This window comes from Dermacentor andersoni, chromosome 3 (assembly GCF_023375885.2).
Source record: "Dermacentor andersoni chromosome 3, qqDerAnde1_hic_scaffold, whole genome shotgun sequence".
NCBI lineage: Eukaryota > Metazoa > Arthropoda > Arachnida > Ixodida > Ixodidae > Dermacentor > Dermacentor andersoni.
In genome coordinates this window covers 125,821,534-125,845,356 of record NC_092816.1, presented here as the reverse complement: position 1 = coordinate 125,845,356, position 23,823 = coordinate 125,821,534, and the positions used below count along the sequence as shown (strand labels likewise).

The window sequence follows — 23,823 nt, the reverse complement described above, 5'->3', positions numbered from 1 at the left end:
TACCTATCTGTAGCACCAAATTGCGATTGCGATTATAACTGTTATGTATTTACAAACGTGAACAAGGCAGCGCGTACTTTTTTTTTAGAATTATGATGGCGTGACAGCGTTGTAACAAGGTGAAAAATGAAAATGGATGTGCAGCTTGACAAGATCGATAAATTTTACAACCGCCACAAACAACTTTTGCACGTACTGCATTTTGCACAAGCGACATAATCTTCCTAAAGAAGTTTCTCTACTCACTTCAACTTGTTTATTTCTTGTACAGGCTGTATAGCTAAGTAGAATAATATGTCGCATACTTTAAAACCACTCTATTTATGCCTGTGAGCTCGTGCTGGTTTTATGATTTTACGACACACTGAAATATGCCGTATATTTCAGAAAACACGTATTCAGAGCATAAATTTAAACGTTAACGAGGCGAAAGATATTATGCTGTTTTGTGCTTCCTGCACCGCCAAGATTTGCAACAGCTTGATTCAGGCTACGAAATGTAGACTTGGAACTACACCATGCGTAGAAACCAATTAAATGGATTCGACGTCTTCCTCTCACGTCATTACGTGCCGTAAGCCTTGCGACTATCAATTAGCTTCTTTTTAAACGAAGTTTTCATTGCGCCCCCTCCTGGACGCTCCTGACGGTGGCTGCTTTATGCTCCTGTTGTTTTGCTGAATAACTCATACAAAAAGAAAAGAATGCAGAATCTCCACTACAGTTGCCTAAATATGCAAAAACATACTCCCACATTTCAGTTAGCACACCCCTACTATAATATTGCCCATGCATTCCCATGGAGCCCTATGTATCCGATCGGGTATTCTGTCTAATCCTATTTAGTTTCGTTCTTTGTTCAAAATATCGCTCATCGTTTATAAACGCACCAGTCATGTATATTTACAATATTCTAAGGATTAAATGTCGAGAATTATGCTATTTTGTGCACATGCGAAGCATTACACTGTTCGCATCACTTTTCGCGTGAGGGAGCTGGGGTACTCGCCAAATAATGCTCACGCATTAAACTTATTGAAAACGAGCCCAATGGTGGAATCGAACCTCAATCTCCCTGCACAGCAGCCCGTAGCTTTAATTATTATTCTCATCATCTCCAGCATATATTTGTACGTACTGCAGGACGAAGGCCTCTCCGAGCGATCGCTAATTATCCCCCTCTTGCGCTCGGTGGTTCGAAATTGCACCAACAAACTTCCCAATTTATTCATCCCTTCCGATTTTCTGCCTTCCTAGACTGTGCTTCCTTTTTTCTTGGTGCCCATTATGTTGGTCTAATTATCTACCAGTTATGTACCCTACACATTACATAGCCCTGCCCAGCTGGGATGTCTTCGCTTTAATGTCAACGTCAATAACGAAGAGTTCCTAATCATTATGTTCCAATCATTTATATAATCATTAGGCTACAATCGTACGTTTGCTACAATGACACGTCGGCTTCTATAGTAAGAATGCAAACTAGATCTTTGCGATAAGTGCCTCGTGGGCTACATTGTGCAGCACGGGTGCGGGATTGAACACAGGTGCCCGCACGTTTCCTTCGCAACAAACAGGCAAAAATGAAATGGTCAGACGTAAAGCACTTGGTTAAGCTCTTCACAAAAGCATCATTTCATAGATTCCAAGATATGTTTTGGATCTACACATTTTCCTTTTTTTGTAATTTTAATTGATGGCTTTGGTATGCAGCCCTTCGAAATATCATGTAGACAGAAAACCGCATTATTCTGCTCGCTACAAAGTATTCCTTATCAGCACGTATTCGAGATTGTGCTGCGATCAGCGAAAGATATATTGGATTGTATTTCGAACCAGACAGATGCGCGCTAGAAGATGCGCAGTTGAAGGAATCCACAGTGGTCAACGAAGGAATTTCGCAGGACTTAACGTTTCGACAAAATTCATTTGCTTCCTCAGTGCCCCCCCAAACACTACTTTCCTAATTGAAATGTGGCCTCGAATCAAATGACCGATTTGTGTATTTTCGCCTAGTCCATGATGGAGTGTATAAGTGCGACTTAACGAGAACGTAGAAAGGAACAGATACACAGAGACAGCGCTTCTGTATCTGTTTCTTTCTACGTCCTCGTTCGGTCGCGCTTATACACTCTATCAAGGATTCTAGCCAACTAGCCAGCCACCGTGTCTTTTGCCGAGTGATATTTAAGCATTACGCGAACGCCTAACACAAGCGGTGCACCTTCCCTTGGACATCAGCGTCTCCCGCTCCTTGCTAAACCCGTTTAGAGAGTCAGTATACCTTTGGCCAAGCCACCATCAGCGTTGCGGGAAACGTGTTAGCCTTCGAAGACGGCATGTTTGCAAGCTGCTACCGGTTTTCTTCTTCTTTTTATTGCCTCAACCCCAACATTTCGTCCATACTTGCTGCTTTATCAGAATTTAATCTAGACTATGAAAGTTTGTTATGCTTAGCATTGTGTTAATGTGCACTTAAACATCAAGCTTAACGGCAATTATATAATTCAATTAAATTAGAATATTATTACCTGCCCCTGATGGGCAGTGCCATAACCACTGACTCAGGGTGGCAGGAGTGACGATTTAATGTCTTTACACGTCTTTAAACGCTGGTACACACAGCCGTGCTCTGCTGTATAGGGCAAACTCTTCTCTTTTTCTTAAGACAACCGTTGTTTCTCTCTGCAATAGTGTGAGCCCCACATTGATTGTATATGAATTCTGGCACATAGAAATCATTCGAGAAGAAATTTCTGAAAGCTTGGACAAAATATGCGAATATACGGCGAAACTCAACATTAACACGTACTCACTCTAAGAATGCACTGTAGAGCATTATCGTCTGCGCGACATAGAGCGACAAAAGTTTGTCTCTGCTGCGTTCCGCCACTTTTCTCCCGAGTGCCTCACAGCTTTACAATGTGCTCCCCTGTTTTTTAGCTCTTCACGCTAAAGCGAAAGAAGCAAGGTTGGTAAGAGCTGAAGTTTACCTATAGGGGCAAGCACTAATCTCATGACCTATTTTGGGTAGAAGGCATCGCAATGTTGGAAAATTCGCATCGAAAACAATTGTTAGAGTCTGAACATGGCTGCTCAAGCTTCAATATGTGCCGCAGAGACAGCGCTGCATGGGGGTCAGTGACGCCGTCCTCACTCAAACCGCATTATTCTCGCCCTGAGTTGCTCATTGAACAGCTGAAGTTATAAAATAAAAAGCTTTCTTTGTTGGTTCTTTAATCCATATTAATTGTTGCTGGTAGGCGGCCGTAATTCCAACATCAACGAAAAAAATTTAAGTTCCTCCAAAAGTTTAAAACCAGCAATCCGATAGCACCATGTTCGCATAATAAACGAACTGTAAGCGTCGCATCTGTAGAGGCCGTAGCAATTAATGTAAGCTTAAGAAGACTAAGGAAAAACGAGCTGCCCCGCTAGGGGTCTTCTATCTGTATCCTGTAATGACACAATTTCATTTCTTTTTATTTATTAAGGTCGTCGTTCTCAGCGACTTTACCCCCACTTTTACGTATCGTGTATGCTTCAAACCGCTTTCATGGGCAGTTCTCAGAAGCGGTCCACAGTCACACCAATTTATTACGTCAATTTTAGGTTGGTGCTCAGTTATTGTTTCGCACTTTTACTATTGAAGTCTGTAAAGATTTAAGATGAAAGGCCTGTGCTGTCGGTGGTTTGTTTGATGACATTTCTTTCTGGGATCCCATTTTCAAAATTTTCGCAAATTTTGTCGAGAATGTAAGACCTGGCATAAACAACTTTCCCCATAGTATGGTGTGGCAATATAACCCGCGTATAATGCCCATATCACATAGCATGGTATGGCATGTGCATCATCATCATCAGTATGGTTACGCCCACTGCAGGGCAGAGGCCTCTCCCATATTTCTCGAACTACCCGGTCATGTACTAATTGTGGCAATGTTGTCCCTGTAAACTTCTTAATCTCATCCGCCCACCTAGCTTTCTGCCGCCCCCAGCTACGCTTCCCTGCTCTTGGAATCCAGTCCGTAACCCTTAATGACCCTCGGTTATCTTCCCGCCTCACTGCATGTCCTGCCCATGCCCATTACTTCTTGATTTCCACTATGATGTCATTAACTCGCATTTGCTCCCTCACCCAATCTGCTCTTTTCTTATGCCTTAACGTTACACCTATAATTCTTCTTCTCATAGCCCGTTGCGTCGTCCTCAATTTAAGTAGAACCCTTTTCGTAAGCCTCCAGGTTTCCGCCCTGTACGTGAGTACTGGTATGGCAAAGCTGTTAAACACTTTTTTCTTGAGGGATAATGGCAACCTGCTGCTCATGATCTGAGAATACCTCCCAAACACACCCCAGCCCATTGTTATTCTTCTGATTATTTCAATCTCATGATCCGGATCCGCGGTTACTACCTGCCCAAAGTAGATGTATTCCCTTACCACTTCCAGTGCCTCGCTACCTATCGTAAACTTCTGTTCTCTTCCGAGACTGTTAAACATTACTTTAGTTTTCTGCAGAATAATTTTTAGTCCCACCCTTCTGCTTTAGCTCTCCAAGTCAGTGAGCATGCATTAATATTGGTCCCCTGAGTTACTAAGCAAGGCTATATCATCAGCGAATGTCAGGTTACTAAGGGATTCGCCATTAACTTTTGTCCCCAATTCTTCCCACTGCATGTCTCTGAATACCTCCTGTAAACGCGCTTTGAATAGCATTGGAGAGATCGTATGTCCCTTGCTGACGCCTTTCTTTATTGGTATTTTGTTGCTTGCTTTATGGAGGACTACGGTGCCCGTCGAGCCGCTATAGATAGCCGCTATAGTATGAAGCCTATTTCATTTCTAGTCTCGCCATTTGGGCTCCTCCACGTCCACTTTCGGCTATCCCGCTTGCGGAAGAAGGTATTCATTATCCGTATATTATTGTGTTCTGCAAACTCTACTAGTAATTCTCCCCTGCTAATCTTATAGCATATGCCATATTCCCCCACTGACTTGTCTCCAGCTTGCTTCTTGCATACCTTGGCATTGAAATCGCCTATCAGTATAGTGTATTTTGTTTTGACTTTTCCTGTGGCCGATTCCACGTTTTCACAGAAGCTTTCGACTTCCTGGTCATCCTGAGTGGATGTTGGCGCGTAGACCTGTACGGCCTTCAATTTGTACCTCTTATTAGGTTTCAGAACAACACCTGCCACTCTCTCGTTAATGCTATTGAATTGCTGTATGTTACCAGCTATATCCTTATTAATCAGGAATTCGACTCCTAGTGGTCGTCTCTCCGCTAAGCCCCGGTAGCACAGGATGTGCCCGCTTTTTAGCACTGTATGTGCTTCTTTTGTCCTCCTAACCTCACTGAGCCCTATTACATCCCATTTACTATCCTCTAATTCCTCCAAAAACACTGCTAGAGTCGCCTCACTAGATATCTTTCTAACGTTAAACGTTGCCAGGTTCAGATTCTAATGGCGGCGTGTCTGGAGCGAAAGATTCTTAGCACCCTCTGCTGCGTCACAGGTCTGACCGCTGCCGTGGTCAGTTGCTTCGCAGCTGCTGGGGACTGAGGGTCGGGGTTTGATTGTTGTATTCATATAGGAGGTTGTGGCCAAATACTGCACCAGGGTGGCCAATTCTGCTCTGGTGAGAGAGTGCGTTACCGCTTCTGGTCACCGGGATCAGGCCGCACTCCAGGCCTGTTTATGCCAATCTGAGCCCGGTTAAACCGCACAAATGGCACTCAACTGGAGAAACCTGGTAGTCTATGGCCTGCACACGAGTGGTCATAAATAAGTGCGGACGGTCGTGGCCATAAACTAGAAGCTAGTTCTCGCTATAAAATTAGTTTATCACTCGAAACGACGGCATCCGTCGGTCCTAGTGATAAACTAGAAAAAAAAAGCACACATGCACGTAAATATGTACGGAACGTCCCGGCGGTGGCAAGAATTCGCTCGGATTGTCTATATAATTGGCATCTCATTAAAAGGAACGCGCTCTCGTGCAACCAAGTTGAACGCCAACAACAACACTTGCTGGATTCCCTCGCGCTGTCGCGTAAAGGCGTTGTCGCGTCTTGAGCAGTTCCCGTATTCCTCCCCCGCCTGCGCTAATGGCTGTGGGACGTGTTGGCTTCCTAGGTAAGTCGGCTATCCGTCTATTGTCTATATGCGCTGCTTGGTTGTCTTGTCTGCTCACCCCAGCTTCACCTAATGAGCACCGCCGTGCACGGTACCTACATAGTTTTAATGCGAATGTCCGGGAGCAGTATCTGGCCTACAGAATCATGCTATCGCCATTGTGGCCGCCACACGGTCGCGCCCTCTAGCAAAGCATGTCGACGATCATTTGCGCTCCAATCATCCTACCACGCTTTCAGCACCAGCAGTGTACTTCGGAAGCATCGCCTACTTTGTCCATCTCATTCATGTTCTCCAAAAAAACGTTTTCATTCATTTTGTCCACCACTTTTGGTGGTTTCTGTAAGAGGTTTTAGAAAGCGTTGCTTTCTTTGCCAACCATCACGCACATTGCTGACCGTTGCAGCTGCTGATGCAGTCTTGCGAAATATGCCGCAGGTGGGACCGGACACATATTCTTGCTGAATAGGCCGCATGCATGACAGGACTCGTATAATGAATCAGCCTACATGTAGCCGTGCTCGCTTTACCCCTGCAAACGTGCGCGTGGTCAGCGTTTTCATATGCCCAATTTCGCAATGGAACACCGAACTGCAGGAACATAGTGTTACAGCAGCATAAGTCACTTCAATAGCGTCAGTATAAGCGTATATTATCTATGTTGAATCTTAGCTTTCTATGTCTCGTTTTGCCTGTGTTTGGCGCGTCGTATTGCTTGGTTTCCGCCTGGTTAATTTGTGCAAACAATGGAGGCAGCGCACTCGCAAAGTGGGACAGTTCTAGGGGCAGTTTAATCCACGGTCACGTGGTGACGGCATCCGTCGGTTGCTGTATTGTATAAGTGTTGTACCTGTCCATTTCGTCTGCTACTGAAGGACTGACTAGGTATAAGCTCCTGTCTCCTTATAACGCGTGTCCCAGCCCAGCCATTAAGAATTTCAGCTGCAGACGAAATGGACGAGTCCACCAGGTGAACATATACAAAATAACCCCAGGATATAAACAGTTGAGCTGCATTAACAACTTCGTTTCACATAGATTTTAATATTTGTAATATATATGTCTCTCTATTTATTTTTCTCCCTCTTTGCCGTGTAAAGTCGGATAGTGACGCCGCTCTCACCTTCATGGTGACTTCGGATACCGAATCATTGGAGAGGAAATAGATGGTCAGGAGTGCAGTGATCATAATTCCTAGCAGCAGGCCGAACATGCAGACCATTAGCGTGATCGAATCCGGACTGCTCTCGCTTTGCCACTCTTCGTTGTCTTCCTGATTGTCTGCAACGGGCCTTAACAAGTAGATGCTTGACTCCTGCAGGTGGATGCTCGCCTATGGGAAGAGCAGTTCAAGAAGGAATAAATATTTATGGCCTGGAGTACAACTTACGCAGTTTTGTCGTAAAACAAGCCCACGAGGACAAACACTCGCTGTAATCTCGTTTGAAATGGGTCTTCTTCTTCGACAGTCCCCGCCGAAGAGTCGTCAACTGCGTGATTACTAAACAACGTATCATGTAGACTCGTGTTCGAGCCGCAGCCGCGTAAGGGGCACACCCCGAACTTGGAAGCGCAAAATTTGGAGAAAAATATTCCAACTGAGAATCAATCGCATTGGGTGGTGCGTCTGCATCGGCGAATTTTCGCGAGCAGCGTAGTGCCGCGTGCCGCCTCAAGATGGCGGGAGTTACGCGCTGCCCTCTGATGCAATGGTACATCCGGTGATCCGTGGTGTGCACAAGCCAGCGGCTGCGTCGGCAGCATTTTTTCTTTGTTAGCTATTATAACAATGATAGCAAAGCTATTACTAAAAGGATAAAATTCGCTTTCTGTGGGTGGGCATAGATGATTACGACAGATCTCATGCTCATACTCAGGGAAAAAAATAGACCAAAGGTGTAGCCCCGCGTAGGGGCCGCCAATAGTGAAAACTGTGAAAAGACACATATTTATGTCACGGCCCCCGTAAATATTTTGTCAATAAGGAACATTACAATTGAGACTGAAATATCTGGGTTCCCAAGCCGCGTGGGTGTGCTGTTTTTGAGTTTAGAAGAACAGCAGCGTCTGAAATTTGGGTCAAATGCATATAACATTGGGTCAATGTCTTGGGACACCGAAGTAGGGAAAATGGTGCTTGAAAGCATAAAAAAAAAGGAGGAAAGTTTTCCTTACAAGTGAAAACCAACAGAATGCGTTTTTGAGCAAGAAGGGTAAACTGAACATTTAATAAACACAATCATTCTATTACAGCTACGAATTAGGTATGCTGTTTTAAGCAAAGTGACGCCAAGAGGGTGGCCCAAGACGGCTTAGGGATCCATGCTAGTTTTGATGTTTGGCTCTAGGGTCAACGGGAACGCAAGACGCCAAGACTGGCTTGGGTTCTGAGCATGCGCACTTGCTGCCCGCATTTATCTTGGGTCCCCAGGGCACTTTGGTCCCGAAATCTAAAGCTCTATAATGAGCGTGTGGTTTTCGCGTTCTTCCTAAAGGTAGCACTGACATGGCTTTTGTAAAGCCAACAGCTTTCGTTGCCACTTACGTCTGTTTCCGTGCCTGGTGGCCGGTAGTTTAATTTCCACCGTCGATACAATGGCGCCGATGCAATAGGCGCGTGCTGTCTCGCTACTGAGCTGCGTGGCGCGTTCCTCGCAAAACGCCAACCGTAGTATTTGATTGCCACAGATATTATATGCACACGCCAAGGACATTTGAACCGTAGGCGTGGCAGACACCATGCTGCTCCGTAACAATTCCAAGGAAGATAAAATTATCGCCGCGTGCCCCAAGCTATATGCGCCAGTTAATGCGTGCGAGGGTGAGCAGGCGACGGTGGCTCGATATCTCTCGCGCAACACAGGAAAGCGGGGAGGAAGTGCACCGACTGCCGTCGCGGGTCACGCAGGGGCGCCCTACATCGGCGGCGGCCCCAGGTGGCGTGAACGCGCGTGGCCTTATCTTGAAAGCAATCTCCAGTAGGGACATGTGCGCCGAGAGCTGATAGCTTCGTGCCAACGGTCTCCTCGGCGCATACTTCGCGTTTACGTGAGAAGCAGCACGAAGGTCATTTAGCTCGCTGCTGCGTCGTGCTTTCTCATTCCAGCGTTTTGATAGCAATTGTGCGCGGTCATCGAGTGAGACGCGTTCACCTTTGATTGTGCGCGCCTGACACCACGCTTGTTTATGTAGGTAGTAAGAAAATGTTTACAAGTTTACACGGCCCATAAACCTATTATTCGAAATTCGTATAGCTGTCTATGAATTTTTATCGCGAAAGATGCGATTTCTTTTTTTTGCGAAAATACTATTTATTCTGAAGGTTTACATGCTGCAGTTTAGCGCTTGGCATAAATAGCCTTCCTCTTTTCCCATTCCCCTCTCTCCATTTGCAGAGGCGGTAAAGGGCACCAATGAGAGAATAATATGGCAATCACGCTCTACGGCAGTGCTTGCGTCCCCGGAGACAACATGACGCTGTAGATATGCGGAACAATGGCTCTGTTCTTTACAGAATTATGTAATGACATAACAAGCGCCACGTATATGTCGTCATTGTAACAAACATACGCAACCAACACATCAATTATTTAATAAAGAGAGTAGATTTCTATGTGTATCCGGCTATTCGCTTGCACTGACAATCGTCGACGGTGGTTTGTGCACCATTTCTAAAATATAATTGAAGCACACGCAGCAATTCTTACAATACAATTATGGCCTTAGAATTCACATGTGGAAGGAGTGTCTAAAGCTAACAGTTCACTTAAAGTTGTTCCCAAAAATGAATATATATATATATATATATATATATATATATATATATATATATATATATATATATATATATATATATATATATAGTGTTATCTAGGACTTTCTTATACATAGGTAAATAAAGAAACACAGTTTGCCAATACTGAGTTTTGGGGTCAGAAACTGGAGGACTGCAAACACACTTGCGTAAGCGCTCCGCGCCGGTCAACGTGCGATGGAATATCTAATGAGAGGCGTGACGGTACGTGAAAAACAGTTGAGGGAAAGAATTAGCGAGGAAGCCAAGAGCCGCGTGATGTGAGGACGATAAAGTGAAGTTCGACAAGTCATGTAATATGTGTAGCACATTACAAATCCTCTAATACAAATATCGCAGAATAGCACCGCCGCGCTGACTTAGTAAACTACATCCATGTGACCGTTTTACTGGTCTTTCATGCATTTGGTACGGGCAGCGTATTTGATTAGCAATGTGAATTGTTGGGTACGTTAGCGCTTACTTCAGTGGCAGAAACGAATCCGGAAATACCGGGACAATTAGAAAGGCACAGGAGGCCGGCTGTCCTGTCCCCTTTCTCGTTTCTGGCATATTTGTGCTATTTTCCACCGAACTACTCCGTACGCAATGATAGAATTACAGTACTATAAATTGGGCATCTATTGAAAATTAAAAAAAATAACATATCGAAATGCTTTCAATTATAGTTGTGGCAAGGTGGTGTGATGAAATGGAGGGTCTCTCAATGCAGCACTCATCATAAATAGGTTCGTGACGATAATAACAGGATCATTCTTTCCACTTACGCTATGTTATATCCTCTGCTGTCAGCAAGAGTGTACTTACCGGTTTCGCCAACTTCCTCATGACGCCGGGCGCGCAACGAGATATTATAGTGAATAAGATGAATGACCGGCAAGTTTGTCGGTTTTAACAACATTGTCATTTCTTGCAAGCACTTCTACAACTACTTATTACACTGCTTAACTCCATGGTCGGACGTTGCTTTTCGTCTTATTGTGCAAGTAAAGCAAGAATGCATGAGGCGAAAAAGTCAAACGAATCACAGTGGTGTTGTGTGTGTTTTCGGCACGAGATTCACTTGCCTTCAAGGGGTGTTACACTAATGGGCACATATATAAAACCGTCCGTCTCTGCAATAAATCAGCTCTTCGCTTCGGTACCCAGCTTGGCCCGTGTCTGCTGTTACTGCTGCCGTCCCGACGTGCCTTGTTCCTTTCGTTCCGGCGTTGCCTTTAATGGGGGCCGTGCCAACATCAACCTACTTCAACACCCAAGTGAAACACGTTAGAGCCTAGAGCAGTGGTGGACCATCCAGTCAATACTTATCTCGGCCTACTCAATTTGATTTTCCATGTTTTCCTATTGCTAGAGGGATACCCAACTTCTTAGGTAGCGTGAAGGGAATATCACGTTATCCAGCACGCAACTTGCAACCCCGGTGAATCGAAAAATAAAGTAGACATCAGTAATGAATCCTTGCGCAATTGCTCATAAGCGCAAATCGATTCCCTCATCAGGCTAAGTGCTTGAATAGGAGCCCCTAACATGGCCCATGCCCCCGTCATACGCGAAAGCAAGAAAGGATATGAACGGGCACTCTACCTCGTCTGCGCTTTCAAGAGCTGGAAGCGTCATCCCTGTCTCTGGTGGCAGCATATCGGCAGTTTTCGTTCTGCTTCAGCAACGTCTTGCTTGTTACCTGGACACAGCCTTCCTTCTTCCTCTTCTTCTCTTCCTAACCTTATGACGGACGCCCACGCGGAGATATCGACAAAATGTTGTTACCACATAAAGGCCACGAAACATTGCTTTTTGGTGCGCAAATCACTTTTTTTGCCCACTTCAGCTGTTTTCAACGTATCTTCTGTTAATCTATCTAGCCTTTTATGCCAGCCCAGTTACCAAAGTTGTTTACCTGCTTAGGCCACTAGGTATGTGTTCCTTGTCATGATGCCGTCAGGCTCCCTGCATTACCTTTATTCTAGCTTCGTGATATTACTTTACTAATGCCCTCGTCGTCACTCCTTCTACCCCGAACACAGTGACACCGAGCTAGACATCCAGCTCTCCTTCTTGTCGTCGTCATAGAGTTGTTAACCATCGTCGTAACGCGATCGCTTCTCTTCGTCACTTTGACACAGTCACTACATTGTCGTCATGCCTCGGTATTCGTCATTACATCGTAATCGTGCTTTCATCATTCAATTTTGACTATGCCGCCATTGTCATATCATCGTCGTCATTGCGTCGTCGTTACGCAGACGCTATCAGGCATCCGTTGATACATCATCATTGTCTTGCCGTCTTGGTTGTGCGATTGTCGTCATTCCCGCTTCATCAGGTTGTCATCATACTGTCGCCGTCATGCGATCTTCGTCATACACTGGTCCTCGCCTCATTCCCCTCATGACGTAGTCGTAATTGAAGAATCACCGTAATTTAATGATCGACATATTATTGTCGTCATGCCATCTTCATCATACATCCTTTTTGTTCCGTCCTAATCAATCCTTCTTCGTTATTGTGTCGTCACTTAGTCAGTGTCGCAGCGTTGTCGTCATGCCTCCATGCTCATAAGAACGCCGGCAAGTGAATGCCAATGCAAAGTTGGACGATATTGGAGTATGTGACAAGCAGCCGAATCGACGAATGCCTCAGAACTACCACTGCACGTGTTAAATAAATGAGACTTCAGGACTATGGTAAGTCACTCCATTGCTCGATTGTTATCACGATGCTGTCGACTTTAGCCGTGAGATGAATTCTACGGAAACATTACAACGAAGCTGTTAGCCTCTAGTTGGTCGGGGTTTTTTGTGGCGTGCTCACGCAAAAACAAACGGTAGCTGAAGGCTTGATATTTGAGGTTCCGCGTACGAAAATTACGCTTTCTCAAATATTTGAATTACAATGAGATGCTATCATCGCTGTAGGGTGTTTGTATGTAATCCTTTGTGAATTTTTCGACGCATTGTACTTTGATAAATTCGATTACTTCTATAACAGACTTGTGCTAGGTGGAGGGCCTACAAGAGTGAGTGCGTATGCTATGCTAATGGTACCACCACTTAGCGGCCGCGATCACTTAGACAGACCTCAGAGCGCTATAGAAAGAAGACGGAAAGAAAAGTTTGTGCTGACGTCCCTGCGTGTTTCAAGTCAGGCGCCTCCACCTCTAACGCCATAACACCTACAGTGCTGTGGACTCCTTCGAAAGTCCAGCTCTTCGTTGACGTTGTCCCTGCAGGGAATGGACCCCAGAACGTCGTTCACACGACAGCCTCAATAGTCCGCCTTTCTGAGGTCTACTGCGTACAGCACGTGGGAGGCTTCAACATCAAAGTCACCGTCAAGAGCATGGCTTCCATGGCTCTAGTCGTCGACGCTGGCTGCCTTATCATTGGTGGCGGGTCTTGTCCTGTCGTTCACGTCGGTCCGGCGCTCCACAACGTAAACTGTCTCTTCTTGCCGTCATTAGTTCCGAAGTCCTGGTTCGGGCACTGTCGCCATACGGCAAGGTTCACTCTGTCAACGCTGGTCTTATCAGCGGACGACGTGGCGTGCTCACGGGCACCCGCTTCATTCGGATGGAGTTGCGCCCCACAGCCTCTGTCCCAAGTTACCTCTGAGTATCCGGTAATCGCGTGACGTTTGACTACCGTGGCTTGCAATGCGTGTGCCATTGATATAGGCTCCAGCGACCACTACCGTGCACAGTGCAGTGCAGAATTCTGTAACGGTTGTGGCATACACGGGGCGCTATACGGTAAAACTATTCCAAACTTTTCCATTTCATCTCTGGAATCAGCCCTCCATCATTGATCAAAAACTATTTTGACCCCCCCCCCTACTCCGCCTGTCTATGACGCGACGTCGCGAAGACCGCGAGAGCTCCCCATATGATATGACGTGAACACACTGGCTATGCCTGACTGGAAAGAACAAAAGAAACATTGTCGTTTATGATTCGACTCCTTTTCGTCATTAGCGCTCGGCTACTGGTCAAAAGCTTTCAGGCAACACCCACTTCACCTGCCTGTCACGCGACATCACAAAACCGCGAGAACGCACCACGACAAAGTGCCGTGTATGCGTTAAGATGCATTAATGTGCCGATCAAAACTGAGTTTTCTTCTGAATAGGGTCAGCCTGCCCCGCTCCGAAAGGAATAAATGATGGCTGCTGCCGATGGCTCAGGCACAAGCTACTCGTACCAGCTGGAGAGCATAGGTTTATTTGCATACAATAAAGGTGCTCGTGTGGCCGAATAACATTTTTGAGCACTTTCGGCATGTTTACAGCCTCGTTCTGCGAACTATTGTTTGGTGATGATCCATTTTAGCGGCATTGTTAACCTTCCGATACATGCCGTTGCGATTTGCGACCAGCCACAGCAAAGTGAGTAAGGGAAAGCGGACCAATTACAGACGCCGGCACCACCCGCTCCATCCGGTTATCGATTTTCAGTGCACTGGCTCAGCCACAGCAAATCCCTCTCCACTTGAGCGTGCTTCTCACTTCTTGTGGGCCAATAAGATAAGCAGCTAAGTGTGGGCAATGTTATTCGTTTTAAAGGATTGCCCACACTTACCTGCTTATCTTATCCTATTGGCCCACAAGAGGTGAGTTCGTTTTAAAGCAAACACTGACAAGGCTGCCCGGTGTGCTCATGAAGATACCAAGACGCGTCCAACGCCTTTGACGAGGTCGGACCTTGCCAGAAAACTTCGCCTACTTGCTCGCAAGAAGTCACAAGATTTTTGGATTTCAAGTGCCTTCAATTGCAGATTACGTAAAGTGGACCCCACGCTACGGCTACAACTACCATCTAACCTTTCCCGCGGGGAAACAACCTTGTTGTGTCGCTTGTGGCTGGGAGTGGCGTTCACGATCGCATACTCCTACCGTATGGGAATGGCCGAGAGCCCGATGTGCGACTCCTGTGGGTGCAAGGAGACCATCGAGCACCTATTGTGTACCTGCCCTCGCTACGACGTCCAACGCCTCTCTCTGCGGGCAACTTTACGCCGACTGGACTCGAGGCCGTTCACCGAGTCGAAGATACACGGACCGTGGCCACACCCGTCACTGGATCGAAAAGCGATTCGTGCACTAGTGCAGTACTTGAAGTGCACGGGCTTGAGACCGTTTATAGTGTCCTTGTCTATGGTGTCCCTCCCACACGTACTCAGTGCTTACTTTCTCCCTCTCTTCCTCTTTATATTCCCCTTTCTCCCACCCCCAGTGTAGGGTAGCAAACCGGATGCTCTTCTGGACCTCCCTGCCTTTCCTACCCTTGTTTTCTCTCTCTCTCTCTCAAAGCAAACAAAAGTGACCCCCTATAAACGAGGGCAGCGTTTTATTGGTCTATTCAGACAACCCTGCGGGTCACCGCCCTATGCTTGCGTCTGCCGTTACGCAAATTTGACGTCAGGTGATTGGAATAAAAACATATTGGAATAGTTTTACGTTATAGGGCCCACGGCCACAAAAGCAACTAATGTGACCATCCTTGTCGGTTTTCATTGTGTGACATCTTCATTTAACTACGTATTTTGTGCATCTATGGACTTGCCCAGGCCACTAAGCCCAATGATTTTTTCGTGCCATAGACGTGTATTTCCTGGACGGTCATCACGTAGGGCGTGTTGGGGATATTAATTGCGTTTTAGACACCCGAGCACATGTGGAAGGCACGGGATGAGGTTGCCCTGATTGGTACGCACGGCATTTGCGTCGCCTCGTCCAGCACATTTGGTCGCTAGATACATGTCGACTTTTCGTGGTTCTTCATTTGTCAATACGTAGCGACGTGGGGCGAAGTCCAGTAGATTAGACCGTGCTTATGTGCCAAGCAATTAAGATTAGTATGTCTCGCAATCTGATGTGATAAATTTACGTTTATCTCCTATTTATATTTCCCATCACAGACCAGTTATGGTTGAAGTTTGCTTCACTGTATCTTCATCAGGAAAATCTTGGCGTCTCGACATCCGCGGTCTACATGACGCGCACTCAGGTTCTTGTTTGTCAAGAGTTTTGCGTGTCTCTTTTTCTAGATCTCACTCAGAGTCAAGGGACACGGTCAAGGTACACTGGTGTCTGCATTGCTCAATTGATGGTCCTGCAAGCATGTCAGAAGAACAGGCGGGTACTTCCACGAAACTCAGTATTGCCCTCCAGTTCAATCAACTGATTCCGCTGATGCGGTCATAATAGCGTGAGCAACGAAAGTGTTTCTGACGCCTCGTCGCAGCATAGTCGTTGTAAGTTGCTGCTTGGAGATGCAGACGTAATCCGTCTCCACACTCTGAAGTTCTGCGTTTTGCAAGAAACTCGCCTTATTGTACAGCCGAATGCATTCTGTTCTGTGGCACCAAGAGTACGTCCTTGTTATCTCGCCTTCCTATTATGTTATGACGGGGACCAGGGCAGCATTTGGTCTCCTAATTTCACTAGATCAAGAAAACGCATTCGGTTGCCTTGAACATAGCTGCATATATATTGTACCGAGCTCGCTCGGCTTTTCGTCAAATATTGTGGAACTTATAAGGAATGCCTGTTAAATATTCGAAGTACATTTGTTCTTGATGGTCGTGAAAATGCACCCACTCCAGTTACTCGTGCTGTCCGACGAGGGTGCCTTCTGTCACTAGTACTCTGTGTGCTCCCCCCTGAGCTATGTTTGCGCTCGGTACTCAGAGACCCCTTACGTGTGCCGTCTCCTACTGCCTGGTACCGGTGTTTTGAAGATAACAGCCTCCATCGATGACATCACATTTTATCTCAGGAATAAATTTAGCTTATCTCGTAGCCTTGGAATTTTCAGTGAATACGAATTATTTTATGTACGGCGCTATATTTTTCATACAATCGTTATTTGTTCATTAGTTAACTATAAATAATAATAAATCCTTGGAAGCAATCCACAATTGGTGCTCCAAATGTAATATCGAAATCAATTTTGAAAAGACCGCGTGTATGACTGTCTCGAACAAGAAAATGCCAGTGTGTTTTAATTACTTTGTAGGCAACACGACAGCCCGCACGACAAAACTGAAGTATCTTGGCATCACCATCTCAAGTAACCTCAGTTGGAAGGATCATGTAACGAACATATGTGGATCTGCTCAGCGAAAACTTGGATTTTTCAAAACAAAATTGGCGCATGCAACGCCTGCAGCTAAACTTAAGGCGTATGCAGCCGTTGTTTTATTTATTTCATAATACCCCTAAAGGCCCCCGAAGGGGTATTACATAGCCCTTCTATTACATACGCCCTTCTTTGGAATATGCTAGTGTTATATTGGATCCTCACCAGCAATATCAGTTTAACCGACTTGAACGCATTCAGAGACTTGCACTATGGTTTAAATTTTCAGCGTACCACAAAACACAGCCCGTAACCACTTTGCTCGCTAGGGCAAATTTGTCGACACTGGCAACACGCAGAAAAATCGCACGACTGAAGTTTTTGTACCAGCTCTCTACTAATAAATTTAACTTAGATCTGTCGCGCATTTCTTACGTCCTGGCAGAGTCTCTCCCCGTGTGAATCACCCTTATGTTTTTATGCCTTACAATGCCAGAATTGATGTTTTCAAATATTCTTCTTTTGTTAAGATAATCGAAGACTGGGATGCCCTTGATGTAGTAATTTTTGATGACACAATGACTGTACAATCATTTGAACGGAAGCTGTAAATGTACCTCTCGTGATCTATTTACTTTATTTCCTTCCTTGATGTGTTGACAAAATGTGTCAATCCTCCCACCCTGTACCAGCCCGAAAAGCGCTAACAGTATTCCAAATAAAATTTAAAAAAAATGAAAACTAAAGTTCACCACAGACAGGCTATGTCCACTTTTCCGTCTTGAAAAGAGTGATACTTTTTTTTTATATTTTAGTCCTTGATTACACCGGTGATGGCACAATAGATATTGTGAGGCTCTCAATTCTTGAATGCGTAAGGCGAAATATTCAGGACGTTCAAGGGCTAGACTTACCTCTATTAGACAGAAGGTACTTAGCACAGTCAGTACTTTGCGGCCGAGTGTAGTAAGTTCGTCACGTTGTATACGCACCATTACAGATTACTAGGTGCTTGCAGTCCGTTCTTGGTTGCCTTTTCTGGTGCGGAAGTACAGAACTGGCCTGTCGCGCGGAGCTTGGGCAACCACGCTCTCGCCGTGGGTTCGTGTTTTCATCCGTGTCAGCCCGCTGCCTGCTGCTTGCTGTGCGATTTCCGCTCCGCCTGTTACAGCGTGATCACTGTCCTGCGCGTGAATTCGCCTGGTATTTCATTGGTACTCTAATATGAAAACAGCACAAGAGAGCAGCAGGCAGCGTGCAGCACAACAGAGCAGCAGGCAGCGTGGCTCAACCAGAGCAGCTCAGGCAATCTTAAGCTCGCGCCTCCCGGGTGACTGGCGATGTGGCTGCGGCGCCGGGCATTCCTCTTCGCTACGATTGCCCCCCACAGGAAAAGGAGCCATCCTGGGGACTCACGATGAACATAGAATCATGGGGTCCTAATACGACTTCAGGCGTTGTACGTGGACGGTTTTACGACCACGACAGCGTTGGTCCGTAGGTGGCGTGACAGGCTCGACAACATAGTTCACAGGGGATGTCTGCGGTACAACACGGTAGGATCCTTGATATTTGGAGACAAGCTTGCATGAGAGTCCAGCAGGAACGGCGGGATCCCAAAGCCACACAAGGGAGTCCGGAAGAAATTGACAATGCGGGTGACCATCGTCAAGTCTAGATTTTTGTTTCCATTGGTCGACGGCTGTAAAGGAACGGGCGAGCTGACGGCATTCCTCTGCGCGGCGGGCAGCTTCAGAGAGGGGCGTGCATTCGGATGGGCCAGGTCTGTAAGGAAGAATGGTGTCGAGGGTAGTCGAAGGTTCGTGGCCATACAAGAGGAAGAATGGGCAGAAGTTCGAGGTCGCCTGTGGTGCAATGTTGTAGGCGAACGCGATGAATGGCAAAATGAGGTTCCAATCAGTGTGATCAGAGGCTACGTATTTGGAGAGCATGTCGCCAAGGGTGCGGTTAAATCTTTCCATGAGACCATTAGTTTGAGGATGGTAGGCGGTGGTGGTGCGATGAACGATGCGACATTCAGCGAGGAGCGAGTTTATGACTTCGGGGAGAAAGACACGTCCTCTATCACTTAAAAGTTCGCGAGGTGCACCGTGACGGAGAATAAAGTTTGTGAGGAGGAAGGATGCTATATCGTGAACGGTGGCAGCAGGCAGAGCGGCTGTTTCTGCGTATAGTGTCAAATGGTCGATGGCGACGACTATCCAGTGGTTCCCGGAAGCTGTGCTCGGAAGGGGTCCATACTGGTTAATGCTAATGCGATCGAAGGGCCTGGCCGGACACGGAATTGGTTGCAGTGGACCAGAGACATGCTGAGCAGGAACCTTGCGGCGTCGGCACTGAGGGCACGGCCGAATGTACTTGCACACTAAGCTGCACATGCCACGCCAATAAAACCTGGAGCGAAGCCAGGTGTGCATACTGTGGGCATACACCCGCACGTGCATACTGTGGGTCAGTGTGGAAGGCAGAACATATGTCACCACGAAGATGTCGAGGAATGACCAGCAACCACTTGTGGACATCAGAGACGTAATTCCGGCGATAGAGAAGTCGATCCCGAATTTTCAAGTCAGATGCTTGACGGCGCAAAGCTCGAGAAGGTGAAGGAACAGTCGACGGGTTTGAAAGGAAGCGGGTAAAAGTACTAATCCAGGCATCCTTGCGTTGCTCCGAACCCATATCGCAGCCTAATGGGAACGAAAGTATTTGGTCAACGGCAGAGAGGCAGACATCGCTTTCGGTTGACACGGGCTAACGGGAAAGCGTGTCGGCATCGGTGTGGCGGCGGCCAGACCTGTAGACAACTCGCACGTTGAAATCTTGCAACCGCAAAGCCCAGCGAGCTAATCGACCTGAGGGGTCCTTCAACGTGGATAGCCAACAAAGTGCATGGTGGTCTGTAATCACGTCGAAGGGGCAGTCATAGAGGTAGGGTCGAAATTGACCAAGGCCCAGGTTATGGCCAAACATTCCTTCTCTGTAACGCAATAATTCTTTTCGGCTTTGGTGAGGGTGCGGCTTGCGTATGCAATGACGTACTCGTCGAATCCAGATTTGCGCTGCGCGAGCACAGGGCCGAGTCCAGCACCGCTGGCGTCGGTGTGTACTTCGGTCGGAGCTGTCGGGTCGAAATGACGCCGTATAGGCGGCGAGGTCAGTAGACGATGCAACTCTCGGGAGGTATCGTCACAAGCGGACGACCAGGCGTCATTGTTCAAGTCGCTCCGTAGAAGCTGATTCAAGGCGGCGGTGATGGACGCAAAATTCCGAATGAAGCGGCGAAAGTAAGAACACAGGTCAAGGAAGCTGCGGAGTTCTCTTAGGGAGGAAGGTTTGGGAAAATCAGCAACTGCACGGAGCTTGGCGGCGTCAGGAAGAATAGCGTGTTTAGATACTACATGCCCAAGGATGGTGAGCTGACTTGCGCCAAAGCGGCATTTCTTCAGGTTGAGCTGAAGGCCGGCGGCAGCTAGGCACTGTAACGCTTCCTCCAGCCTACAGAGATGGGTGGGATAATCGGGCGAAAAAATAACCACGTCATCTAAGTAGCACAGGCACGTTTTCCATTTGAGACCACGCAAACGATTGCCCATCATACGCTCAAATGTTTCGGGGGCGTTGCAAAACCCGAAAGGCATGGTACGAAATTTATATAGGCTATCTGGTGTTACAAAGGTCGTTTTAGGTTGGTGTTCGGGTGCGATGGGGACTTGCCAATAGCCGCTGCGTAGGTCGATAGAACAGAAGAACTCTGCGCCTTGGAGACAGTCAAGGGCGCCGTTAATTCCCTGAAGAGGGTAAACATCTTCACGAGTTATTTTGTTAAGTCGACGATAATCCACAAAGAATCGTATCGATCCATCCTTCTTCTGAACAAGAACAACAGGAGATGCCCAGGGGCTGTCCGAAGGCTGAATGACGCCGCGCTTGAGCATGTCGTCTACTTGGTCGTCGATAACACGGCGCTCTGTCGCGGATACGCGATATGGTCTTTGTCTCAGTGGCGCACTGGTACCCGTGTCGATGCGATGACAAACAGTTGACGTGCGGCCAAAGGGAAGATGCTGGCAGTGGAAAGACGAACGGAATTTGTCGAGAAGGCGTAGAAGCTGGGGGCGTTGTGAAACAGTGAACGTGTCGGCGTTGGAGCTATGCAAAACATCGGGCGAAGTCGGCTCCTGCGTGGGGTTACAGGTCGCTCCGGCGACCTCATGAGTGGTGATGGGACCAGTTCGCATGTCAATGACGGCAGCAGGGTCGACACACTTGGCACGGCCAAAGCACTCGCCACAAAGAAAAGTGAGATGAAAGGATAGTCGGTTGGCGACGAGCAATCTGCTGACGCCGGCACGAACGTCCAAAAGAGCGAAAGGCAGCGGGGAGGATTTGCGACGAGTGAAAATTGCAGATGGCGTAAAAAGTGCGCTGGCATCAGCAACAATGTTGCATCACACTGTGGCAAAGGCAGATGAGTGCGGTGGAGTTGTAACGTCTTCGGCAACAAATACTTTATCTTCAGGTTCACGGGCGTCAAGGAGTAGGGCATTACAAAGCGTTTGAAATTCTACTTCAGCACGAGAACAGTCGATGACGGCCTTATTAGCGGAAAGGAAGTCCCAGCCCAAAATAAGATCGTGGGAACAAGAACACAGCACCAAAAATTCGACGATGTAGGGGAGGCCGTTGATCGCAACGCGAGCAATTCACGCAGCAGCAGGCGTGATGCGGTCTGCGTTGGCAGTACGAAGTGACAAGTTAGGCAGGGGCGTCGTGACTTTTCTGAGCGAATGGCAAAGTTTGGCACTAATAAATGAAACTATGGCACCAGTGTCAACGAGGGCGAGTGCAGCGACGCCGTCCACATATACTTCAATATCGTTAGTCGGAGAAGGGAGAGGCCTTGGTCTGTTCGTGGGTGACGCAGTTCTTGCCTCTGGAACTGCGACGATGAGTTTTCCCGTTCCGGCGAAGAAGGACGACGGCGCATCGGCGAAAGCAAGCAGCGTCGAGGTGATGGCGAATGGCGGTCAGCAAGAGGGCGGTGGTCCGAGTAGGAAGACATCTGGCCGCGGTTCAGAGACGTGGAGGATGAGGGGTATAGGCAAACGTATGGTGCGGCGTTGAAGCTACGGCGGTATGACGTTGCGCGGCGACAACAAAATCGTGCAACGTGGCCAGATACACTGCACGCAAAACATATTGGCCGGTTGTCGGGAGTGCGCCATTGTCCACTGCTGTACCGCGGCTGAACGAAGTGAGGAGGTGGACGCAGTGGCACGACTGATGGAGATGGCACAAAGGCCGGAGGTGGTGGCCGCGCGAGAGCCTCGGCATAGCTGAGAGGTGCAGTGACCTCGGGAAAAGCAACGGGAGCCGGCAGAGGCGTAGTCTCGCGGGCAGAAGGGAGAGCTGCGAACACTTGCTCCTGGATGACCTGGCTAAGGTTGGCCGCGAAAGGCGAAGGTGGTGGCGTGGCTGAGGACAGCAGCGAAAGCTGACGAGCAACCTCAGCACGGACGAACTCTTTTATCTGGCCAAGCATGGAGTCCATCTCAGGAGCCGCGGTCATGCTCGCGAGGGTTTCGTCGGACGCAGGGGGGCGCCGCGTGAGAAGACGCTGTCTGCAGAGCTCGTCGAAACTCTGGCAAAGCTCAATGACCTGTGAAACAATGCCTAGGTTTTTGGAGAGGAGCATATGAACGACATCGCCGGAAATACTCTTCATGATGTGACGTACCTTGTCAGCCTCCGCCATCGTCAGTTTGACACGCCGGCAGAGACCGACGATGTCCTCTATGTAGCTGGTGAACGTTTCACAAGTTTGCTGGGATCGGCTTCGTAGGCGTTGTTCAGCGTCAAGTTTGCGCACGCCAGGGCGGGCGAAAACTTCTGCGATGCCGGTTTTGAAGCTAGCCCACGTGCGGAGATCGGCTCCGTAGTTTTTGAACCACAGCTTGGCGACGCCCGATAAATAGAAGATCGTGTTGCCGAACTTTAGGAGATAGTCCCATTTGTTGGTGTTACTGGCGCGTTCATACGATTCCAGCCAATCTTCGGCGTCTTTCTCATCGGTACCGCTGACGATATCAGGATCCCGTTGACGTTGGGCACCGGCACATAATATGGCTGGAGTAACCGGTGGAGATGTCGGGCTGGGGTCGTCAGGCAAGACGGATGGCAGAGTTCGGGTGCGTAATTCCAGGTTGGGGAAAACCGTAGCACCTCCGCCAGAATCTAATATGAATACAGCACAAGAGAGCAGCAGGCAGCATGTCTCAACCAGAGCAGCTCAGGCAATCTCGAGCTCGCACCTCCCGGGTGACTGGCGATGTGGCTGTGGCTCCGGGTATTCCTCTTCACTACAGTACAAACATTCGTTACATACTACTGGACGTACACTGAAATTACGGGTCACCAGTGTTAAAAGCGCCTCCAGTTTACTCTGCGGTCGTGGCACTTTATCGCCGCGCACAGCAGGTATGTTCTGTTGTAGAAGTTCTCGAAAACCGTTTTGATACAAAGTCGGCCTTAGTGCCTCTTCCAATAATGTGTTGCGGGGTGCGATAACGGCGTCCCTTCTGCTTGGCGACCTACACGACTTCATGTGGTGCCTAGGACGCCAAGTGCTCCAAACGTGTGACAGACTTGAGCGGCGGTGCATAGTCCTACCTTCCATGTGTCCCAGTTATCCCCTTCAAGAATCCAACAGGCATGCGTTGCTGCAGTGCGTCGTTGCTAGGGTACTTGGAAGGTCGCTCATGCTGCTTTCCAT

The 23,823-nt window shown here is 47.6% G+C and overlaps 1 protein-coding gene across 1 annotated transcript in view; it reads right to left on the bottom strand.

The window, feature by feature from the left end:
• The window catches only part of LOC126537952 (uncharacterized), a 163,814-nt gene extending 141,008 nt beyond the window's left edge, over positions 1 to 22,806 (bottom strand). The window contains exons 1-3 of the mRNA XM_055073772.2: positions 22,789 to 22,806; positions 22,330 to 22,710; positions 7,262 to 7,471 (exon numbers count right to left, since the gene is read on the bottom strand). Of these exons, the coding sequence (XP_054929747.2) occupies positions 7,262 to 7,471; positions 22,330 to 22,710; positions 22,789 to 22,806 (609 nt within the window). The remainder of the gene's footprint in view (positions 1 to 7,261; positions 7,472 to 22,329; positions 22,711 to 22,788) is intronic.
• Positions 22,807 to 23,823: the final 1,017 nt, after the last annotated feature.